Source organism: Heterocephalus glaber, unplaced genomic scaffold, assembly GCF_053883595.1.
Source record: "Heterocephalus glaber isolate CG9 unplaced genomic scaffold, H.glaber_assembly_v1.0 deba00001744, whole genome shotgun sequence".
Lineage (NCBI taxonomy): Eukaryota > Metazoa > Chordata > Mammalia > Rodentia > Bathyergidae > Heterocephalus > Heterocephalus glaber.
The window spans coordinates 5,198,768-5,214,189 of NW_028258450.1; the positions used below are offsets into that span (position 1 = coordinate 5,198,768).

General features: G+C 60.5%; 4 protein-coding genes across 5 annotated transcripts; all 4 read right to left on the bottom strand.

The window, feature by feature from the left end:
• Positions 1-25: 25 nt before the first annotated feature.
• On the bottom strand, positions 26-1,421 carry Lhb (luteinizing hormone subunit beta). The gene is made up of 3 exons (XM_021245960.2): positions 934-1,421; positions 520-687; positions 26-309 (listed from the first exon to the last, which is right to left on the bottom strand). Exons 1-3 carry the CDS (start codon positions 946-948, stop codon positions 67-69), a joined length of 426 nt encoding a protein of 141 aa, XP_021101619.1. The 5' UTR covers positions 949-1,421; the 3' UTR covers positions 26-66.
• A 20-nt stretch (positions 1,422-1,441) lies between these two features.
• Saxo3 (stabilizer of axonemal microtubules 3) lies at positions 1,442-4,187 on the bottom strand. The gene is given in 7 exon segments (XM_087200469.1): positions 1,442-1,611; positions 1,613-1,772; positions 1,774-1,905; positions 2,672-2,799; positions 3,397-3,852; positions 4,042-4,145; positions 4,148-4,187. Coding segments are annotated over 7 exon segments (1,062 nt in total). The 3' UTR covers positions 1,442-1,569.
• A 112-nt stretch (positions 4,188-4,299) lies between these two features.
• On the bottom strand, positions 4,300-8,523 carry Ntf4 (neurotrophin 4). 2 transcript variants are annotated; one of them, XM_013066311.3, is made up of 3 exons: positions 8,420-8,523; positions 7,455-7,556; positions 4,300-6,675 (listed from the first exon to the last, which is right to left on the bottom strand). In XM_013066311.3, exon 3 carries the CDS (start codon positions 6,663-6,665, stop codon positions 6,015-6,017), a length of 651 nt encoding a protein of 216 aa, XP_012921765.2. In that variant the 5' UTR covers positions 6,666-6,675; positions 7,455-7,556; positions 8,420-8,523; the 3' UTR covers positions 4,300-6,014. The 2 variants fall into 2 exon arrangements, with proteins under 2 accessions (XP_012921765.2, XP_021101623.2); XM_021245964.2 differs by having other exon boundaries at positions 7,371-7,556.
• Positions 8,524-10,447: 1,924 nt separating this feature from the next.
• Positions 10,448-14,442, bottom strand: Kcna7 (potassium voltage-gated channel subfamily A member 7). The gene is made up of 2 exons (XM_004867202.3): positions 13,874-14,442; positions 10,448-13,131 (listed from the first exon to the last, which is right to left on the bottom strand). Exons 1-2 carry the CDS (start codon positions 14,414-14,416, stop codon positions 12,316-12,318), a joined length of 1,359 nt encoding a protein of 452 aa, XP_004867259.2. The 5' UTR covers positions 14,417-14,442; the 3' UTR covers positions 10,448-12,315.
• Between the last annotated feature and the right edge of the window lie 980 nt (positions 14,443-15,422).

A 15,422-nucleotide genomic window follows, 5' to 3' on the forward strand; every position in this document is an offset into this window, starting at 1 on the left:
CTGAGGCACAGAAAGACACCTGGAGTTTGGGTTGAGATGCCTTTATTGGGGAAGCTGCACGGGTCCTTAGAGGAAGAGGACACCTGGGAGGTGGGGGAGGTCACAGGCCAAGGGCTGGGCCCTGGGGCCCCCGCAGTCAGAGCTGCTGAGGCGACAGGGCCCACAGTGGCAGCTGAGCGCCACGGGGAAGGAGACCACAGGGTCTACACCGGGTGGGCAGCCGGGGAGCCGGATGGAGGTGAAGCGCAGCTCGCGGTAGGTGCACACTGGCTGGGGCACAGGTGGCAGGGCGGCCGGCAGCACCCGCATCTGGGGACCAGGATGGGGCTGGTGGGCACCCGCTGGGACCAGGTCCTCACCTGAGTGCCTCATTCCCAGGGCCAGGCTCCACGTGTCCTGGAACCCTCCAAGTTTCCCTCCCGCCACCCAGCGCTACCAGCAGTCCCCTGCCCGAGCTGCTGGACCGCCCTTCCCCTCTGCCACCCATCAGGCCAGTGTCTGCCCACCCAGGCTGCTCACCATGCTGGGGCAGTAGCCGGCACAGATGCTGGTGGTGAAGGTGACACACACCGGGCAGGCCTCGTTCTCGGCGGCCAAGGTGGCATTGATGGGTCGGCAGAGGGGCCGCAGCAGGCCCCTGGAGGCCCACGCCCCGCTCGCGCTCAGCAGCAGTCCCAGCAGCAGCCCCTGGGCAAGGCCAGTGCCTCAGGCCCTGCCCACTCAGAGCCACCAGCCCAACCCTTTGGGGCCCACCCACAGCACAGGGGATCCCAGCATCCACCGCCATGCGCTGCTCCACCACTTCCCTCCTTCGGGAAGCCTGCTGACTCCCACACCCTCTAGAACAGGCCACTTTCACCCATGACACTGTTCTGCCCTCTTCTGTGCCCAGTGTGGCCTGGAAAAGGGAGCCTCCCCGGGACCCAGTCTTACCTGGAGCATCTCCATTCTCGATGCTGCCCCTACCTACCGTCTTCCTAGCTTTATACCTGTGGGCTGTGGGGGCGGCAAGGCCACCCGGTGGTGGCGGCAATCTGGGGTAACCTGGACACTAATCCTCCCCGGGGGCGAGAAGCGACAAGGTCACTGAGGCGCAGCAGTGGCTCCAGAGCCACCGTGGTGAAGGTGACCAGAGGTAGAGCCCAGGCCCCATTGGAGGCACAGGAAGTAGGGTGCAGAAAGCCCTGACCGGGGAGGGGCCGGAGAGGCCTCTGGTAGCCCCTCTGACCCAGGAAGGTGCTGGGACCACCTGAGGCCTCTGGAAGCCACCCATCCGCCCGCCAGTCCTGCCTTTCCGGAGGCGCGTGGCTTCCGTATTAGGGTCCAACCAGTCCTAAAGGCCTCCGGCGCTGTGCTCAGGCAGGGACCTGCGTGTACCCCGACGCCACCAAGAGATTCAGACAGCGTCCCCACACCCAAGCCTGCAAGAAGTCAGGATTCAAGCTGCCGGTCCGGAAGTGGGCTGAGCCCGGTTCCTGGAAGGGCGTAGTTTTAATTCACTTTCACCAGTTGGGTTCTTCCCTAGACGAGTGGGCGTGTCTCGCGGGGCCGAACCCCCGCCCCGCCGGCTCAGACCAGCTCGGGCTTCAGGCTGCGGGCGCTGGAGAACTCGGGTGCTGTAGGCTTTGGGCGCGCTGAAGATTCCCGGCAGGGGCTTCCAGTGAGGGCCGCCCGAGGGTGCCTCCGGCGGGCAGAACTGGTCCAGCCGGCGCAGCGGGTGCAGCGGGGGGCCGTAGGACTCCTGAGCTAGGGTCAGGTACCCGCGGTGCGGCCGGGGTCCCCGGGAACGCGTGGGGCAGGCGGACCCGCTTCGGCAGCTGCGGGCCGAGTCCCCAGCCCCGAGGCGTCCCCTTGAAGTTCCAATAGGTCAGCACGTCCCGGCGTGGGTATCCCGACAGCTCTTTCCTGTGGGAAGGGCGCGGGGGAGGGGGTTCCTGAGATCAGACCTCTGTTCCGGAGAGGTAGCCTTCAACTCCTGCTTTCGAGGCGAGGGAACATTTGTAGGAGTCAGGGACTTCTTAGGAACAGGAACAGGATGAGGAGACGCGGAGTCTGGAATCCTGGGGTCCAGAAACTGGGAGTTTCGCATCCTTGAGGAGTACAGCGCAGTACCGAAGGAGGCTCCTCCCTGAACCCTAAGCCCCCGCCCATCTGAGCCTGCCCTTGGGCTCTGCAGGCTTCCTAATCTAGCCGAGGCTGATGTGGGCCCACACTTCGGACAACGGGATGGTACAGTGCTTGCTTAACATAGGCAAGACCCTCGGTTCGGTCCCCAGCGCCAGGATTGTGGGGGTGCACTGGGGTGCATTTTTCTGGGGTGGGAGATGCTGGGGATCGAACTGAGGGCCTCTGGCATGCTAGGCCAGCACTCTACTACTAAGCTACGTCCTCAGCACTTTTTTTTTTTTTTTTTTTGAGATAGGGTCTCGGTAAGCCACTAAATTGCCCACGCTGGGCTCAGACTTGGAATCCTGCCTCAGCTTCCCAAGTAGCTGGGATTACAGGTGTGCGCTACCATCCCCCACTTGGGTTCTAAAAAGAGGTTGGAGCTGTGTTGGACTTTGGTTCTTGCTGTGTTCTGGAGTCAGCGGCAGACCACTGAGTCAGAAAAGGGCTGGGGTGCCATGGACATAAGCAGGGCTGTTGGGAGCAAGCGAGGATGTGAGCTCACTTGGGGTAGAAGCGGAAGTCGCAGGCCGTGGTGGTCAAGTAGAGCTGATGGCGGTCCAGGACTCCCTGGCCGGATATCATGAAAGGCCGGCCAGCCAGCTCGGGGTTCCTCTTCCAGGGGACTGGAGCCTGAGGGCGATGGAGGAGGGATGGGCAAGAGAGGCTGCACCCCAGTCCAAGTCCTGGGTCCCAGACTTGAAATCACTCTTCTTCCACCTCATCAGCCCTGCTAGACCAGGCCCTCCCACCCCACCCGCAAAATCCTTCCCAAGCAGTTCCACACCAGGCTACTTCAGCATCACTCCTCAAAGCTCATCTCAATCTAAACACTTCCTGCTGGTCAAGGAACTCAAAGCCCACAGCCACAAGACAACACACACAAACCTTCCTATTCCACCCCCAGTCACTTTTGACCCTGGCACTGGGAACAGCTGCATCTTGGGCAGCAATTCCATATTTTTTTCAAGTAAACTCAGCCCCACCTCCCACCCCTACCCTGCCTGTGAATATTCTAGTCCCACTCCCAACCGGCCTCAGAGGCAAAATTTCGAATTTCCAATCCCCTCCTCCTCCTGGCCGAGAATGGAGAAGTCCAGCCCCTCCACAGCCTGCCGATCCCTCCCAGGCCCTGGCCACGCCTGCCCCAGGATATCCTCACCTGGTCCTTAACCTCAGTGCCCTCCCACCTGCCCCAGATGCTCCAGACTCTGGCTCCTCCGCTCCAACCTGGGCCAGTCCCCCATGGCTGTGGTCTGCGAGCTCCAGGGGCTGGGCCCCGATGTGGGTGGTGGGGCCCTGGTCCAAGGTGGGCCAGCCCTTGTACTGTCCCTTCGTCTCGCTGCTCTGGGGTTTTGTGGTCAGGGGGAGTCGCCGGTGTCCGAGCTGTGGGAAGGCAACCCAGTGACCCAAGGTGAGGCAGGGGGCTCGGGTGCCATCGCCAGCCCCCTCTCCCCCTTGGACTCTGGAATCCTGGGTCCCTACCTTTTCCTCTAAAGCTTTGATCCCCAATGTCCGGACAGGGTCTGCAGGCTCTGGAGCCCTGGGCTGCGCGTAGGGCCCACCATGGGTCTTGGGCACCTAGGCTGAGCCGGAGGTCGGCTCCCATCTGCTGATGACCTCGTCAAAATCCCAGATGTGCAAAGCCTGCCTAGCAGCAGGGGGTAGGGGATCCGAGATGGTGGACTGAGGAGAAGATGACACATGTCAGCTAAAAAGCCTCAAGAGCCCCTCTCTCCAGACCCATTGAATTCAGGACCCTTCTTCCTTTAGCCCCTTTCTCTTTCAGACAGTGTCCAAACCCCAATTCTCTTTTTTCTCAGCACCCAAGTTTCTGGGTGCCCGGGCCCCTCCCTCAGCTTTGGGTCCCCTGACCTGAACAGTGGGCAGAGGAAAGGACACAGGTGGGATAATGTGGTGAGCAACTCCACTGCTGCTGAGGTGCCAGGATCCAGGCACATCCCTTCCTGAGGTGGGTGACCACAGGGGCCAGAGCGCAGAGCTAGGGTCCAACAGGCCATGGTCCCACCCCCACCCATGGCCAAGCAGAAGCCGGCTTGTTGTTGCTGTTTCCCTGATGACAGAACCCACCCACCTGAGCCCAGCCAATGGAGAGCCGGCAGGCATCTGGATGGACCAAGGGAGAAAGAGACCAAGGGACTTTGCAAGGAGGACTGAGACTCAGAGGAGAGCAGAAAGGGAAGCAGGAGAAAGGGAAACAGAAGAATCAGAAAGTTTCAGAGAGGATAGTGAAGGGAACAAATGTGGGAGGGGTGCGGGGAGATGGCAGAGAGACAGATTCACAGGGGGACCAGGACAGAGACCCCCTCCAGGAATCCTTAAGAAACACCCTCTTTCCTACATCCCCTGACTGCCTCCCCCTCTGCCAGGCCTGCCCACCTCGGGGTAACGATTTCCAGACGTCCCAGAGCTCCCCCTCCCTCCATGGGCCGCTGGAGCCGCCTGGGCGGCCGCCGTCCTGCCTTTGATTTGGCTGAAGACTTCCACCTGGGCATGGGAGGAGGGCGAGTCCCAGGGAGAACACACAGGGAAATGCTTAGCAAAAAGAAGGGCGTGCACTGCTCACCCAGAGAAAAGAGACACAGGAAGTCAGAGAGACACAGGAAGGGGCAGAAAGAGATGCAAAAACAGGCAGCAGACCCTGCCCTCCCAGGGGCCCAGATTCCTGTGGGGTGGCAGGAGAGGGGCTGTCTAGGGCCTTAGCTCAAAGCTGGACCTAAGAGAATGTATGTGTGAATGAGTTTGGGGGCACACGCCTGTAATCCCAGGACTCCGGGAGGCTGAAGCAGGAGGATCGAAAATCTGAGCTTGGCTTGGAGTGATTTAGAGAGACTTCGCCTCCAAGTAAAAATTTAAAAGGCGCGCAGGGGGTGGGGCTGGTGATATAGATCACCCAGAGTTCAAACCCAAGCACCAGAAGAAAAATGTAAGCACATGGCAGCAGGTATGGGGCAGTGGAGTGTGGGGACTTTCCTTGTCACCTTTTGGCCTTTTAGTCAAGACATCTGCACCTCAGCCCTCATCGTTCCATCCACCAGGCCAGTCTTCAGATAGGGGAAACTGAGGCCTGACCCAGGGTCTCTGAGACCCTCCCTATTCCACTCAGCCTTTTGGGGCCCCTGCTTGGATGTTCCTGGCTCTACTTGAAGCCTATCAGTGTCCGGTGACCCCTGACCCTGGCCAGGGGCCAGACCCAGTTAGTTGGTCAGAGCCTCGTGTCCTACTTAAGTGAGACAACTTTGAGGTCAATCTCCTTCCCTCGGGGGGCAAAGAAGGGGGTAGAAACCCGACCCCAGCCCAGGACTGGACTTGCTGGGCAGGCATCCTGAGCTCTTACCATTTACCTTGCTGGTGCTCCCACTGCCACGGGCAGCTCACCACCTCAGAACGGAGCCCCCACCCCATTCACCCACTTCTCGACCTGGCCCCTCCTGTCCTCGCCAGGGGCCAAGGCAGTGTGCTCTGAGACTGAGTGGTTTGCAACTCAAAGCTGAGTGCCTCCGACACTCAAATCCAGGAGTGCTGACTGAGGAGCAATGTATCAGGGCTGATGAACAATAAGCACCCAGAAATATTGGCCATTATTATTGTTATCATGGTCATGATTACCCTCAAGTGCTCCAGAACTGCTATTATTCATCCTTTGAAACCCCATTTGGTTTCATCACATATGCTATATGGATTGAGCTTTCAAAATCAGAAAGCCTTGATTTTGCGATCATTTTAAGTTCCCAAGCCAAGGCCCTGAGAACAGCCAGGCCACCCCTGAGGTCCCTCAGCGTCCAGTTCTCTTCTTTTCGTGGCCTGACCAGTTGTGAGCAGGAGCCTCAGGCCCGGCCGGTCCGGCTGAGGAGCGTGCAGACGCAGGCAGTGTCAATTCGAATCCATCGCCAGCCCACACGGCCCTGGGCGTCGGCGGTCAGCGCCCGCACGTAGGACTGCTTGGCCTTACACTCCGACACCCAGTGCTTCCGGTCCACGCCGCGGCAGCCCCCTCCGCTGGCCCCGGGCCCGCCCTCGCCTGCACCCGCTCCCGCGCCCGCGCCGTCGGCTTTGCAGCGAGTCTCGAAGAAGTACTGGCGGAGGGGGCTGCCGCCCGCCCCGGGCACCTCGCCCAGCACCTCCACCTCGCGCCCCCGCAAGTCCACCGCCGTCCTCCGGTCCGTCACCCAGCCGCTCACCGCGTCGCACACTGCCAGCTCACCCCGGCGACTGGCGGGGGCCGTCTCGCTCACCCCACGCCGACTGCGATTCGCCCGGGCGCCCGCTGGCTCCCCGAAGGCCCCGGCCTCCAGCAGGAAGAGCAGAGGGGGCCCAGCAGGGGCGCCCCTGGACAGCGCTACTCGGGGGGACAGGAGGTCCCACTCGGGGGCCGGAAATGGGGGCAGTGTGGAGGGTGAGGGGTGGCACTCCACGGGGGCGCTGGGGAAGAGGGAGAGGAGGAGGATGGGGAGGGAGCAGCAGGTGCCGGGGCGCATCTCTGAGCACCTGCGAATGGAAAGGGGGGCTGGGGTTAGAGAGGGGGAAACAAGGGGCACAAGTCGGGAGCCCCAGGGCAGCCTGCAAGCCAGAACTGTGGGACCCTATATTGTAGGACTTGGGTGAAGCCCAACTTCTACATTAATAATTATCCAACTACTGTTACCTCATAGCCAAGGAAAAGCCAAAATGCAGGCTCAGAGAGGTTAAGGACTTGCACCAGGTCACACAGCCAGCAAATGGCAGAGGTGGCAACTGAACTCTGTCTGAGCAGCTCATTTCTGCCCTCTGGCCTCAACAACCCTGAGAAACCCCTCCTGTGTCCTGCAACTTGTTTAATTTTGTGTGGGGGGGCAGGGGGCAGTACCCGGGACAGAACTCAGGACCTTGTGCTTGCAAGGCAGGCACAGTGCCACTGAGCTAAATCCCTGGCCCAATTTGTTTAATTTTTGAGACAGGGTCTCACTATGTCACTCAGGCTGGCCTTGAACTCATGGTGATCCTCCTGCCTCAGCTTCCCAAGGACTAGGATTATAGGCGGTCATCACCACATCTGGTTTGAGTCCTGAAGTTTTGGAAGCCAGAATCTGGAATTCCAGGGAGACTCATTCAGCTCAAAACTGCTACCAATAAAGCAAGACACGCCCCCTGTCCTACTAGGCCTCAGTGTCTCCATGTGTGAAAATAATGGGGGTGGGAAGAACCTGTGTGTGGGGGGGTGTCTCCAAGTCTCTCTACAACATTCTGGAAGCCCAGGAGGACTGAGAAGCAGCAGGTGGTTACCAGACCTGTCAGCACCTCCGAGGGCCAGGGCTGGGGGCCCCCCAGCTTGGCAGGGCCCCTGTAGAGGACACGGGTGGTCCCCTCCTTCCCGACATCCCAGGAGATCCCTGGGGGAAGAAGGGAACAGACAGGTTACACAGGCGGGTAGAAGGGGGCCTGGACCCGGGAACACCCCCTCCCCAGAACTTCCCTGAGAGCGCAGGCACCAGAGATTGCTACTGAGGCCCCTCCCTGGCCAGGTGATGGCTCCTGCCGGGATGAGAAGCAGATGGGGCAGATGGAGGAGGCTGGGAGGGATCACAGCCCCCTCGTGCCATTCATCTCCCAGACGGGAGGGGCGGGACTGCCCTGGACACCCGGTCCCCGAGGGCCCGCACTCAGGGAGCCCTGGGTCCCTGGGGCTGCTTCCTGGAATGCTCGCTGCTCGCAGGACAGGCCGGGGCCCGCCCGAGACTTCGGCTGCGCATACCTGGGTGGCTGCGCGCCCGGGCTCCGAGGAGGGAAGCGGGGAGGGCGGGTATGTAGGGGCGCGGGGCGCCTGGCCAGGGCAGGATTGTGGGTCCCCAGCTCCTCCTCCCTCAGACTAGGTACCCTGGACCTCAGCTGCCTCCGCCCTCAGACCCAGGAGTCCAGTCCCAAGCCGCCCCACCCCGGCTGCCACCTCCTCGGACCAGGAGTCCAGGACCCCAGCACTCTCTTCCCTCAAACCCTGGACTCTGGATCTCCGCCCCTCCTCCCCGGGTACTCAGAAATGGGAACTCCCGGGTCCCACCCCCTAAGAAGATCTGGGCTGGGGTCCTGGCTCCTGAGTCCCCGCTAGGGGAACGCGCTCCCCGTCTGGAACACTTCCCTCCTGCCTCAGTTTCCTCCGCCAAGCTCCGCCCCCGCAGGCCCCGCCCCCGTCCCTCCCTACCCGGGGGCAGGGCGACCCGGCCGGGAATCCCGGGGGAGGCGGTGCAGAGGCTCTTACCTGGGGCGCCCTCCGCTGCGCCCTGGCTGCCCGCGGCGCGGCTCCTCCTCCCTATCTGCTGCCGGGACTCGCGGGCCCCGCAGCTCCTCGCCCCGCGCTCGGGAGGGCCCGGCCGGGAGGGGGCGGGGGCGGGGCGCCCGGAGGGGCGGGGATCCGCTCTGCACGCGCTGCCCGGCCCGCGGAAGCCGCCTTTTCGCAGCCGGCGCCCAGCCCGGGTCTGTCCAGCCCTTCTCCCTCGGACGACGAGTCCAGGTCCCTCAACCTCCTCCCTCGGACCCGGGGGTCCTGCCCAGCCTCCTCCCTCAGACCTGCCCCCCCCCCCAGCCCTTCCTCCTTCGAACCCGTTCGCCCGGGCGCCGCATCCCTCCTCCCATGGACTCAGGAGTCCTGAGATTCCTCTGGAGTCTTTTGCCAATTCAGTGTCAATCCCGGGGCAGATTCCCACCCTCCGCTCTCATCCCCACTTTCCCAGGAGCTCTCGCCAGACATTAACCAGCTGGGCTTGGGCAGTGATAAGGCCGCCCGCCGCCCAGAGGCAGTGGATGAGGACTCTCCCAGAGTCCTCTCTCCTGGAATTTCCTGGGTGGGGACTGAGTGGAGGGTCTTGTCCTGAGCTCAGATAAGAGAAATCCAAGGTGCCATGGGACCCGGACAGAAGAATGGTGTTTAAGGACACGGTAGGCTGTCTAGGGAATCCGAGAACAGTGACGGACACAGTGGGAGGAGAAGGCACAGAAGCAGAGGAAAGGGGACAGAAACCAAGAGAAAGAAGGGGTAGAGACCTAGAGGGAAGGAAGGGGACAGAGCCAGAAAGAGAAGGCAGACACAAGAGAGGGGACTGAACCCCAGGAGGAGGGACGGAGCCCCAGAGAGACCCTGAGACAGAGAGGAGGAGGCTGGGGAGTCCTGGGGCAGCCCCACGGTGGCAGGGCCCTTTACCCCACCACATCTCCACCCTGGGACCCGGCTCCCCTCCTCCTGAACTATTTTTAGCAGGAAAGCTGAAACCTGCCTTGGGGGTCATCCGGCCTAAATATAGCATGGCAAGGTGGCAGGAAGGGTGTCCCCGGATTAGGGTGTTCCCCTCACCTCCCCACCCCAGCCCAGGCCACACAGAAGGCTGCTCCAGTTGTTTACTTTACCACGCACTTCCCAGGCGTGGGTGTCCCTTCCGGTCACCTCTCTAACCTCTCCAGTGTTCCCAGCAGGCACACACCCCACTCCCAACCAAGGGGGACACTGCAGCCTCCAGGCCCCAGTGGGTGACAGGAATGAATGTTCAAAGGAGAGGAACCAGGCAACAACCTCTGTCCCCTCCCCTGGATATCTGTCCCCTCCTGGGTCTCTCACCCCTCCCAGCCAGCCCTCTGCCCTCCTCTCTGGCCCTCGGTTCCTCTCTCCTGCCTGGGCTTGACTCTGTCCTGGTTCCCTCTTCTGTGGGTCTCTGCTGGGGTCTGCACCCCCAAGACTCTGCCTCATATTTGGCCCTTTGAGAGACACGGCTAGTCTCAGAATGTGGCTTTTCTCCATTTCAGAGAGAAGTGACCCACTAAAGGTTGTATTATTTTCAGCCATTATCGAACTCTCCCCACAACCTGTACTTCCTTTCTCGTTCTATAAAAAGAGGGCTGGAGGGCCAGGGATTTAGCTCAGTAGTTTCGCCACCTGCTGCGAAAGCGCAAGGACCCGAGTTCAATACCTGGTACCAAAAACAAAACAAAAAAACAAAAAGAGGGCTGGATTAAACCTGGGATCTCCAAACTGAATTCTTTCACTGCATTTCCCTCACTGGGGCCCAGTGGGAGGTGTGTCCCACCCCTACCCTGTCTTTTACTTGGGGTCTCTGAGGAAGGCTTTCTATGACCACAGCGGGAGGGGAGCTTAAAATAATAACACCAGGCCAGGGATATGACTCAGTGGTTCCGCCGCCTGCCTGGCAAACCAAAGACCCAAGTTCGATCCCCGGTACCAAAAAAAAAAAATAGTAATAATAATGACACCACACTGTAAACCACCGGGCAGGTTTTAATAAATTAATACAAGTGCCCTGAATGATGCTTGGCACATAGGAACCCCTATATGTGCTAGTGATTGTAAACTCCTCCTCCTCCTCCTCCTCCTCCTCCTCTAAATGCCATTTAGTACTGAAAGACTGAAATGTTTGGCTTTGTGACCTTGGGTGACACCTTCCCCTGTCCCCTCCTAGCTTCTGATTCCTGTCTACAAGGCTGTGGCCTCACTAGGCTCTGTGCACCAGCAGCCTGTGGGGACGTGGAGTCAGGCACCCTGCCGCAAGTCCTGGCTATGACTGCTGTGTAACCTTGGGAAGCCATGGCCCTGCTGAGACTCAGGTTTCTCCCCTGGAAACATGGAGACCCGTAGGCCAGAGGTGCTCAGTAATGCCCCGGTTTAGGATCCTTTTGTGATTCAGAGAACTCAGGCTGAAGCACTGAATTTTTCTGCCTTTTTCTTTTTAGTTTTTCTCTGGGGCTCTGTGGTCCATCTCCAACTCTGGTCTCAGTTGGCCTCTCTCTGGGTGCCTGGCATCCCCCCTGGGTCTCCACCTCCCACCCTTGCTTGGTCTCTGTCTGTTCTCTGAATCTCAGCTTCCCCTTCTGAGACTCTGCCTCCCTCTCTCTCTCAGTCTCTGCCTCCCTCTTTCCAGGTCTCTGTCCCTTTCTCTGGCTCTCTTCTGGTCTCTCTCTGTCTGGGTGTCTGTCCTTCTCTTTTTTTCTGGGTCTGTGTCTCCCCCTCCCTTTGATCTTGTCTCCCATTATGTCTAGACATAGGACAAACATTTTTCCCCTCTCTCTCTTCTCTGGCCTCCATGTTTCCATGTCTCCTTGCTAACCACCGAGGAGACCAGATAGAGTGGGGGTTCGAACGGTGAAATGAAGCACATGTGGGGTAAGTGGAAGGAGCGGCTCTTTTTCTACGTCCCTCAAGCCCCTGTGGATGAATCTCTAACTCCACTGCTCAGAATCCAGCCCACTTCTGCAGTAGCAGTGCCCATACCCACACCACCTTGTGACTCTTGCCCAGGGCTGTGATCCTTGGGTCCTGATGCTTCTACCAAATGCAAAACCACTTCACACGGTTCGATGGACCTCAACCCAACATTCCTATGGGATCATGCAATGGCAGGCCTCAGCATGGCCCCATGACCCAACAGTCCTATGACCTGACCTAACTGACTTTAAAAGACTCACATGCCTCTATATTTCAACACAGCTCACTGTGTCCCTGAAAAACTCCCAGCCACAGAAGTCTACACAACTCAACAGCACCTAAACTTGATAGCACCTAAAAGATGAATCCCATCAGACATTCCAACCCAACTTCACCCACCTCGACCTAGAAAGCTCAAATTCTATTACCTGACTCTGTATTCCCACATGACTCATAAATTCACAGAACATAAAATAACATGGCCTAGAAAAAACACAAAGCCACACAATTGTCCATGTCTCCACGACACCATACATGACCATACGGTCCATCTCAATAATGCCCTTAAATGATCACCTGACTTGACCCAACATGGCCCAGGGGGACTCAAGGCCACAGAACCCTGCATTATGCACTTGGACAAGATTTCCCCAGACTAATCACCCGCCCCACCCAACAAAACTCCCAATCGGATGTGGCCAAACCTATCTCAACACTACCTCAAAAGGCTCACAAGCTTGGCACAACACAATGCAATATGAATCAATGGGGCCACCCCTCGACTAACACAAACCACTGGCATTCATTGCTCCTTCAGGAAGTATCCACAGCAGCTACAGACCCAACAAGACTCAGCACTGGTCACCGCTTAGCCTAGTCCTTCCTAAACTCCATCCCCTCCCCTGTTCCCCTCCCCCCTCCTCCCTCCTGTAGACCTCAACTGCCCTTCACACTTCAGTGACCAGGTGTTTCCCAGGGGGCACCCAGAGTGGAGGTGGCAGCTCAGGCACCTCTCCATCCACCAACCCCCCATTGGCCTTGCCCTCCAGGTTGATGCAGGGTTGTGTGTCCACGTGGCTATACATCCCGGCCTCCTCGCCTTCTGTCTCCCGGTGGTAAAAGTAGCTGAAGTTGGAGACAATGACAGGCACAGGCAGGGAAATGGTCAGCACGCCGGCAATGGCACACAGAGAGCCCACTATCTTGCCACCCACAGTGACGGGTGCCATGTCTCCATACCCAACAGTGGTCATGGTAACCACAGCCCACCAGAAGGACTCGGGGATGCTGGTGAAATGGGACTCCACAGAGTCAACTTCAGCAAAGTAGACTGCGCTGGAAAAGAGGACCACCCCAATGAAGAGGAAGAAGATGAGGAGGCCCAGCTCACGCATGGAGGCCCGAAGTGTCTGGCCCAGAATCTGCAGGCCCTTCGAGTGCCGGGAGAGCTTGAAGATGCGAAAGACACGCACCAAACGGATGACCCGCAGGATGGCCAGGGACATGGCCGGCTGACCCACACCCCGCTGCCGGGCCAGCTCGGTGCCCAGCGCCACAAAGTATGGCAGGATGGCCACGAAATCGATGAGGTTCATCACATTCTTGAAGAAGATGGCTTTGCTCGGGCAGGCTAGCAGGCGCACCAGCAGCTCGAAGGAGAACCAGAAGATGCACAGCGTCTCCACCACAAAGAACGGGTCATTGAAGGGCAGACGGGGTGGCGGTCCAGGCACGAGGCTGGAACCATTCAGCCGAGCAGGGAACTGTAGGGAGGAAAGGGCTTAGCCTTGCTCAACACCAGAGTGGCCGGTCCCCAAGGCCCCAGTGAGCTGGCTGTCCTCACTCCTTGCCCGGACCCTGGGCACTGTCCCTGCACAGCTGCCTTTCCAGTCTCCTGAGCTGAGGGTGCTGGGAAGGTAGCCCTTAGACCTTCCTTAGCAGGAACTCCTGACCTGATGCTGAAGTAGGGTGGAACCTGTTCTCCCCCAAATCCCACTTCCTAGAACTGATTTTCCAAGTGGGGAGGGTCCAGCTCTGGCTCCGCCCCCCAGCCCTGTCTGTCTTTCCTCCCAACCCCAGCCCAGACCTTCGTGGTTCAAGATCTCCTCTGCACACCCCTCCGCTCGCCCCGTCCCCACAGCCCGACTTTCTTTGCGATTGATTCCTCCTCCCCAGCCCTTGGTCCTCAGCCTGCCCCGGCTCCAGCTTGCTCTCTTCAGTCCCTGCTCGCAGCCGTCCAGCTCATCCTTCCCATGGGTCTCAGCCAGTTGCACAGACCCCGGAGTGTCCAGATTGTCCCTCGCCCCACAGCTTTCGTCCCCAAAGTTCCTGCGCTCTGCGGGCGCGTTCTCATCTCCCCTAACCTCAGAGACCCAGGCCTGGCCGGGTGTCTTGGGTTACCCAGGCCGCAGAGCCCCTCGCCCCACCTTCTGATTGGCCAGACCCGCTCCCGGACCCCGCCCATCTCCTCCCAAGCCCCGCCTCTCCCCAGGCCCCGCCCCTCACCGAGCCTGCGGCGGCTACCGCAGCGAGCCCCGGGTCGTCGCGGTCATCGCGGAAGTCAGGCAGCGTCTCGAGGCAGAAGACGACGATGGAGACGAGGATGACGAGCACGGAGACGACAGCCAGCACGCGCGCGGCCTGCGAGCTCTCAGGGAACTCGAAGAGCAGCCAGAGCTGGCGCGCGAAGGCGCGGCGGGGCAGGGGGCGCTCGGCTGGCACCGGGCAGCCCTCGTCCTCGCGCAGGCGCGCCATGGCCGCGGCGCCCAGCCCGTAGAAGGCCACCTCCTCCAGGAAGACGTCGAGAGGCACGTGCGCCGGCCGCCGCAGCCGCCCGCCCGACTGGTAGTAGTAGAGCACGGCGTCGAAGCTGGGCCGGTGCCGGTCGAAGAAATACTCGCGGCGCGCGCCGTCGTAGAAGCGGCTGCGGCGCGCCGGGTCCCCGAGCAGCGTGTCCGGGAAGCGGCCCAGCGTGCGCGCCCGCGTCTCGAAGCGCAGCCCCGCCACGTTGAGCACCAGCCGCTCGCAGCAGCCGCACGGCGGCTCCATGGCCCGAGCTGCCCGGACCCCGCGGACGCCCGTGTGCCCCGACGCCCGGCCCGCCGTGCCCCGCCTCGGCCGCCGCCGCCCCAGCCCGGTGTCCGGTGTCCGCGCATAAAAATAGCCCGGCCGCGCAGAGGGCGCGGGGGAGGGAGCGGTGACCGGCCGGCGGGCGGGGGTGGCGCCCTCTGCTTGGGCGGGATCCGGGCCCTCGGGTGGGTTCCACTCGCTCGTGGCCTCCTGTGGGGCCACACTCTCGCCTCTGTGGTCTCTGGGCCATGGCTTTGGGTTTCTTGGGAATGGGTCGCAGAGTTTGCCTGGGTCAGTTATCTCTGAGGTTTGTCGGTCTGGGGGCCGCCGTGTCTGGTCACCTCTGTCTTCCTGGTCTCCGTCTGTATTTTGCTCTTGTTTCTCCAGAGGTTTCTGTCTTTCCTCTCCCTCTGTTATCACCACCACCATCATCATCCTCATCCTCATTATTGAGAAAGGGTCTCTCTATGGAGTCCAGGCTGGCCTCGAACTCACTGTGATCCTCCTGCCTCAGCCTCCTGAGTGCAAGGATCACAGGCGTGCAGCACCACGCCGGGCTTGAGTGTCAGTTATATCTCTGGGGGACCTCTTGCTCACTGTCTCTCAGCCCTCCGCGGCCCTGTCCCTGGGCATCCGGGGCTTCCCTTTCCCTGCTGGGTTTTCCTTGCCCTGTGTCCCCGAATGGCTGCAGTGTCTCCGGAGGACTCGGGGTCATTTCCCTGAAGCCCTGACCATCACCTGTAGTGGGCTCTGCCATCGTCCCGGCGGTTGCCCCATCCTGGGTTCCCTTTGACAGCTGCACACCGCTGAACACGTGCCCCCCGTCACGGCCCAAGGGCCTCCACTTGGATTCTCTGCAAGACCCAGCAGGGCCTGAGCTGTGTCCTGAATGGAGAGAAAAGAGGCGGCCTGCCAGGAACCGCCGGGGTGGCGGTGGAAGATGCTTTGGGGTCACTCCCAGGAGCCGAAGGGCAGACGCAAGAAG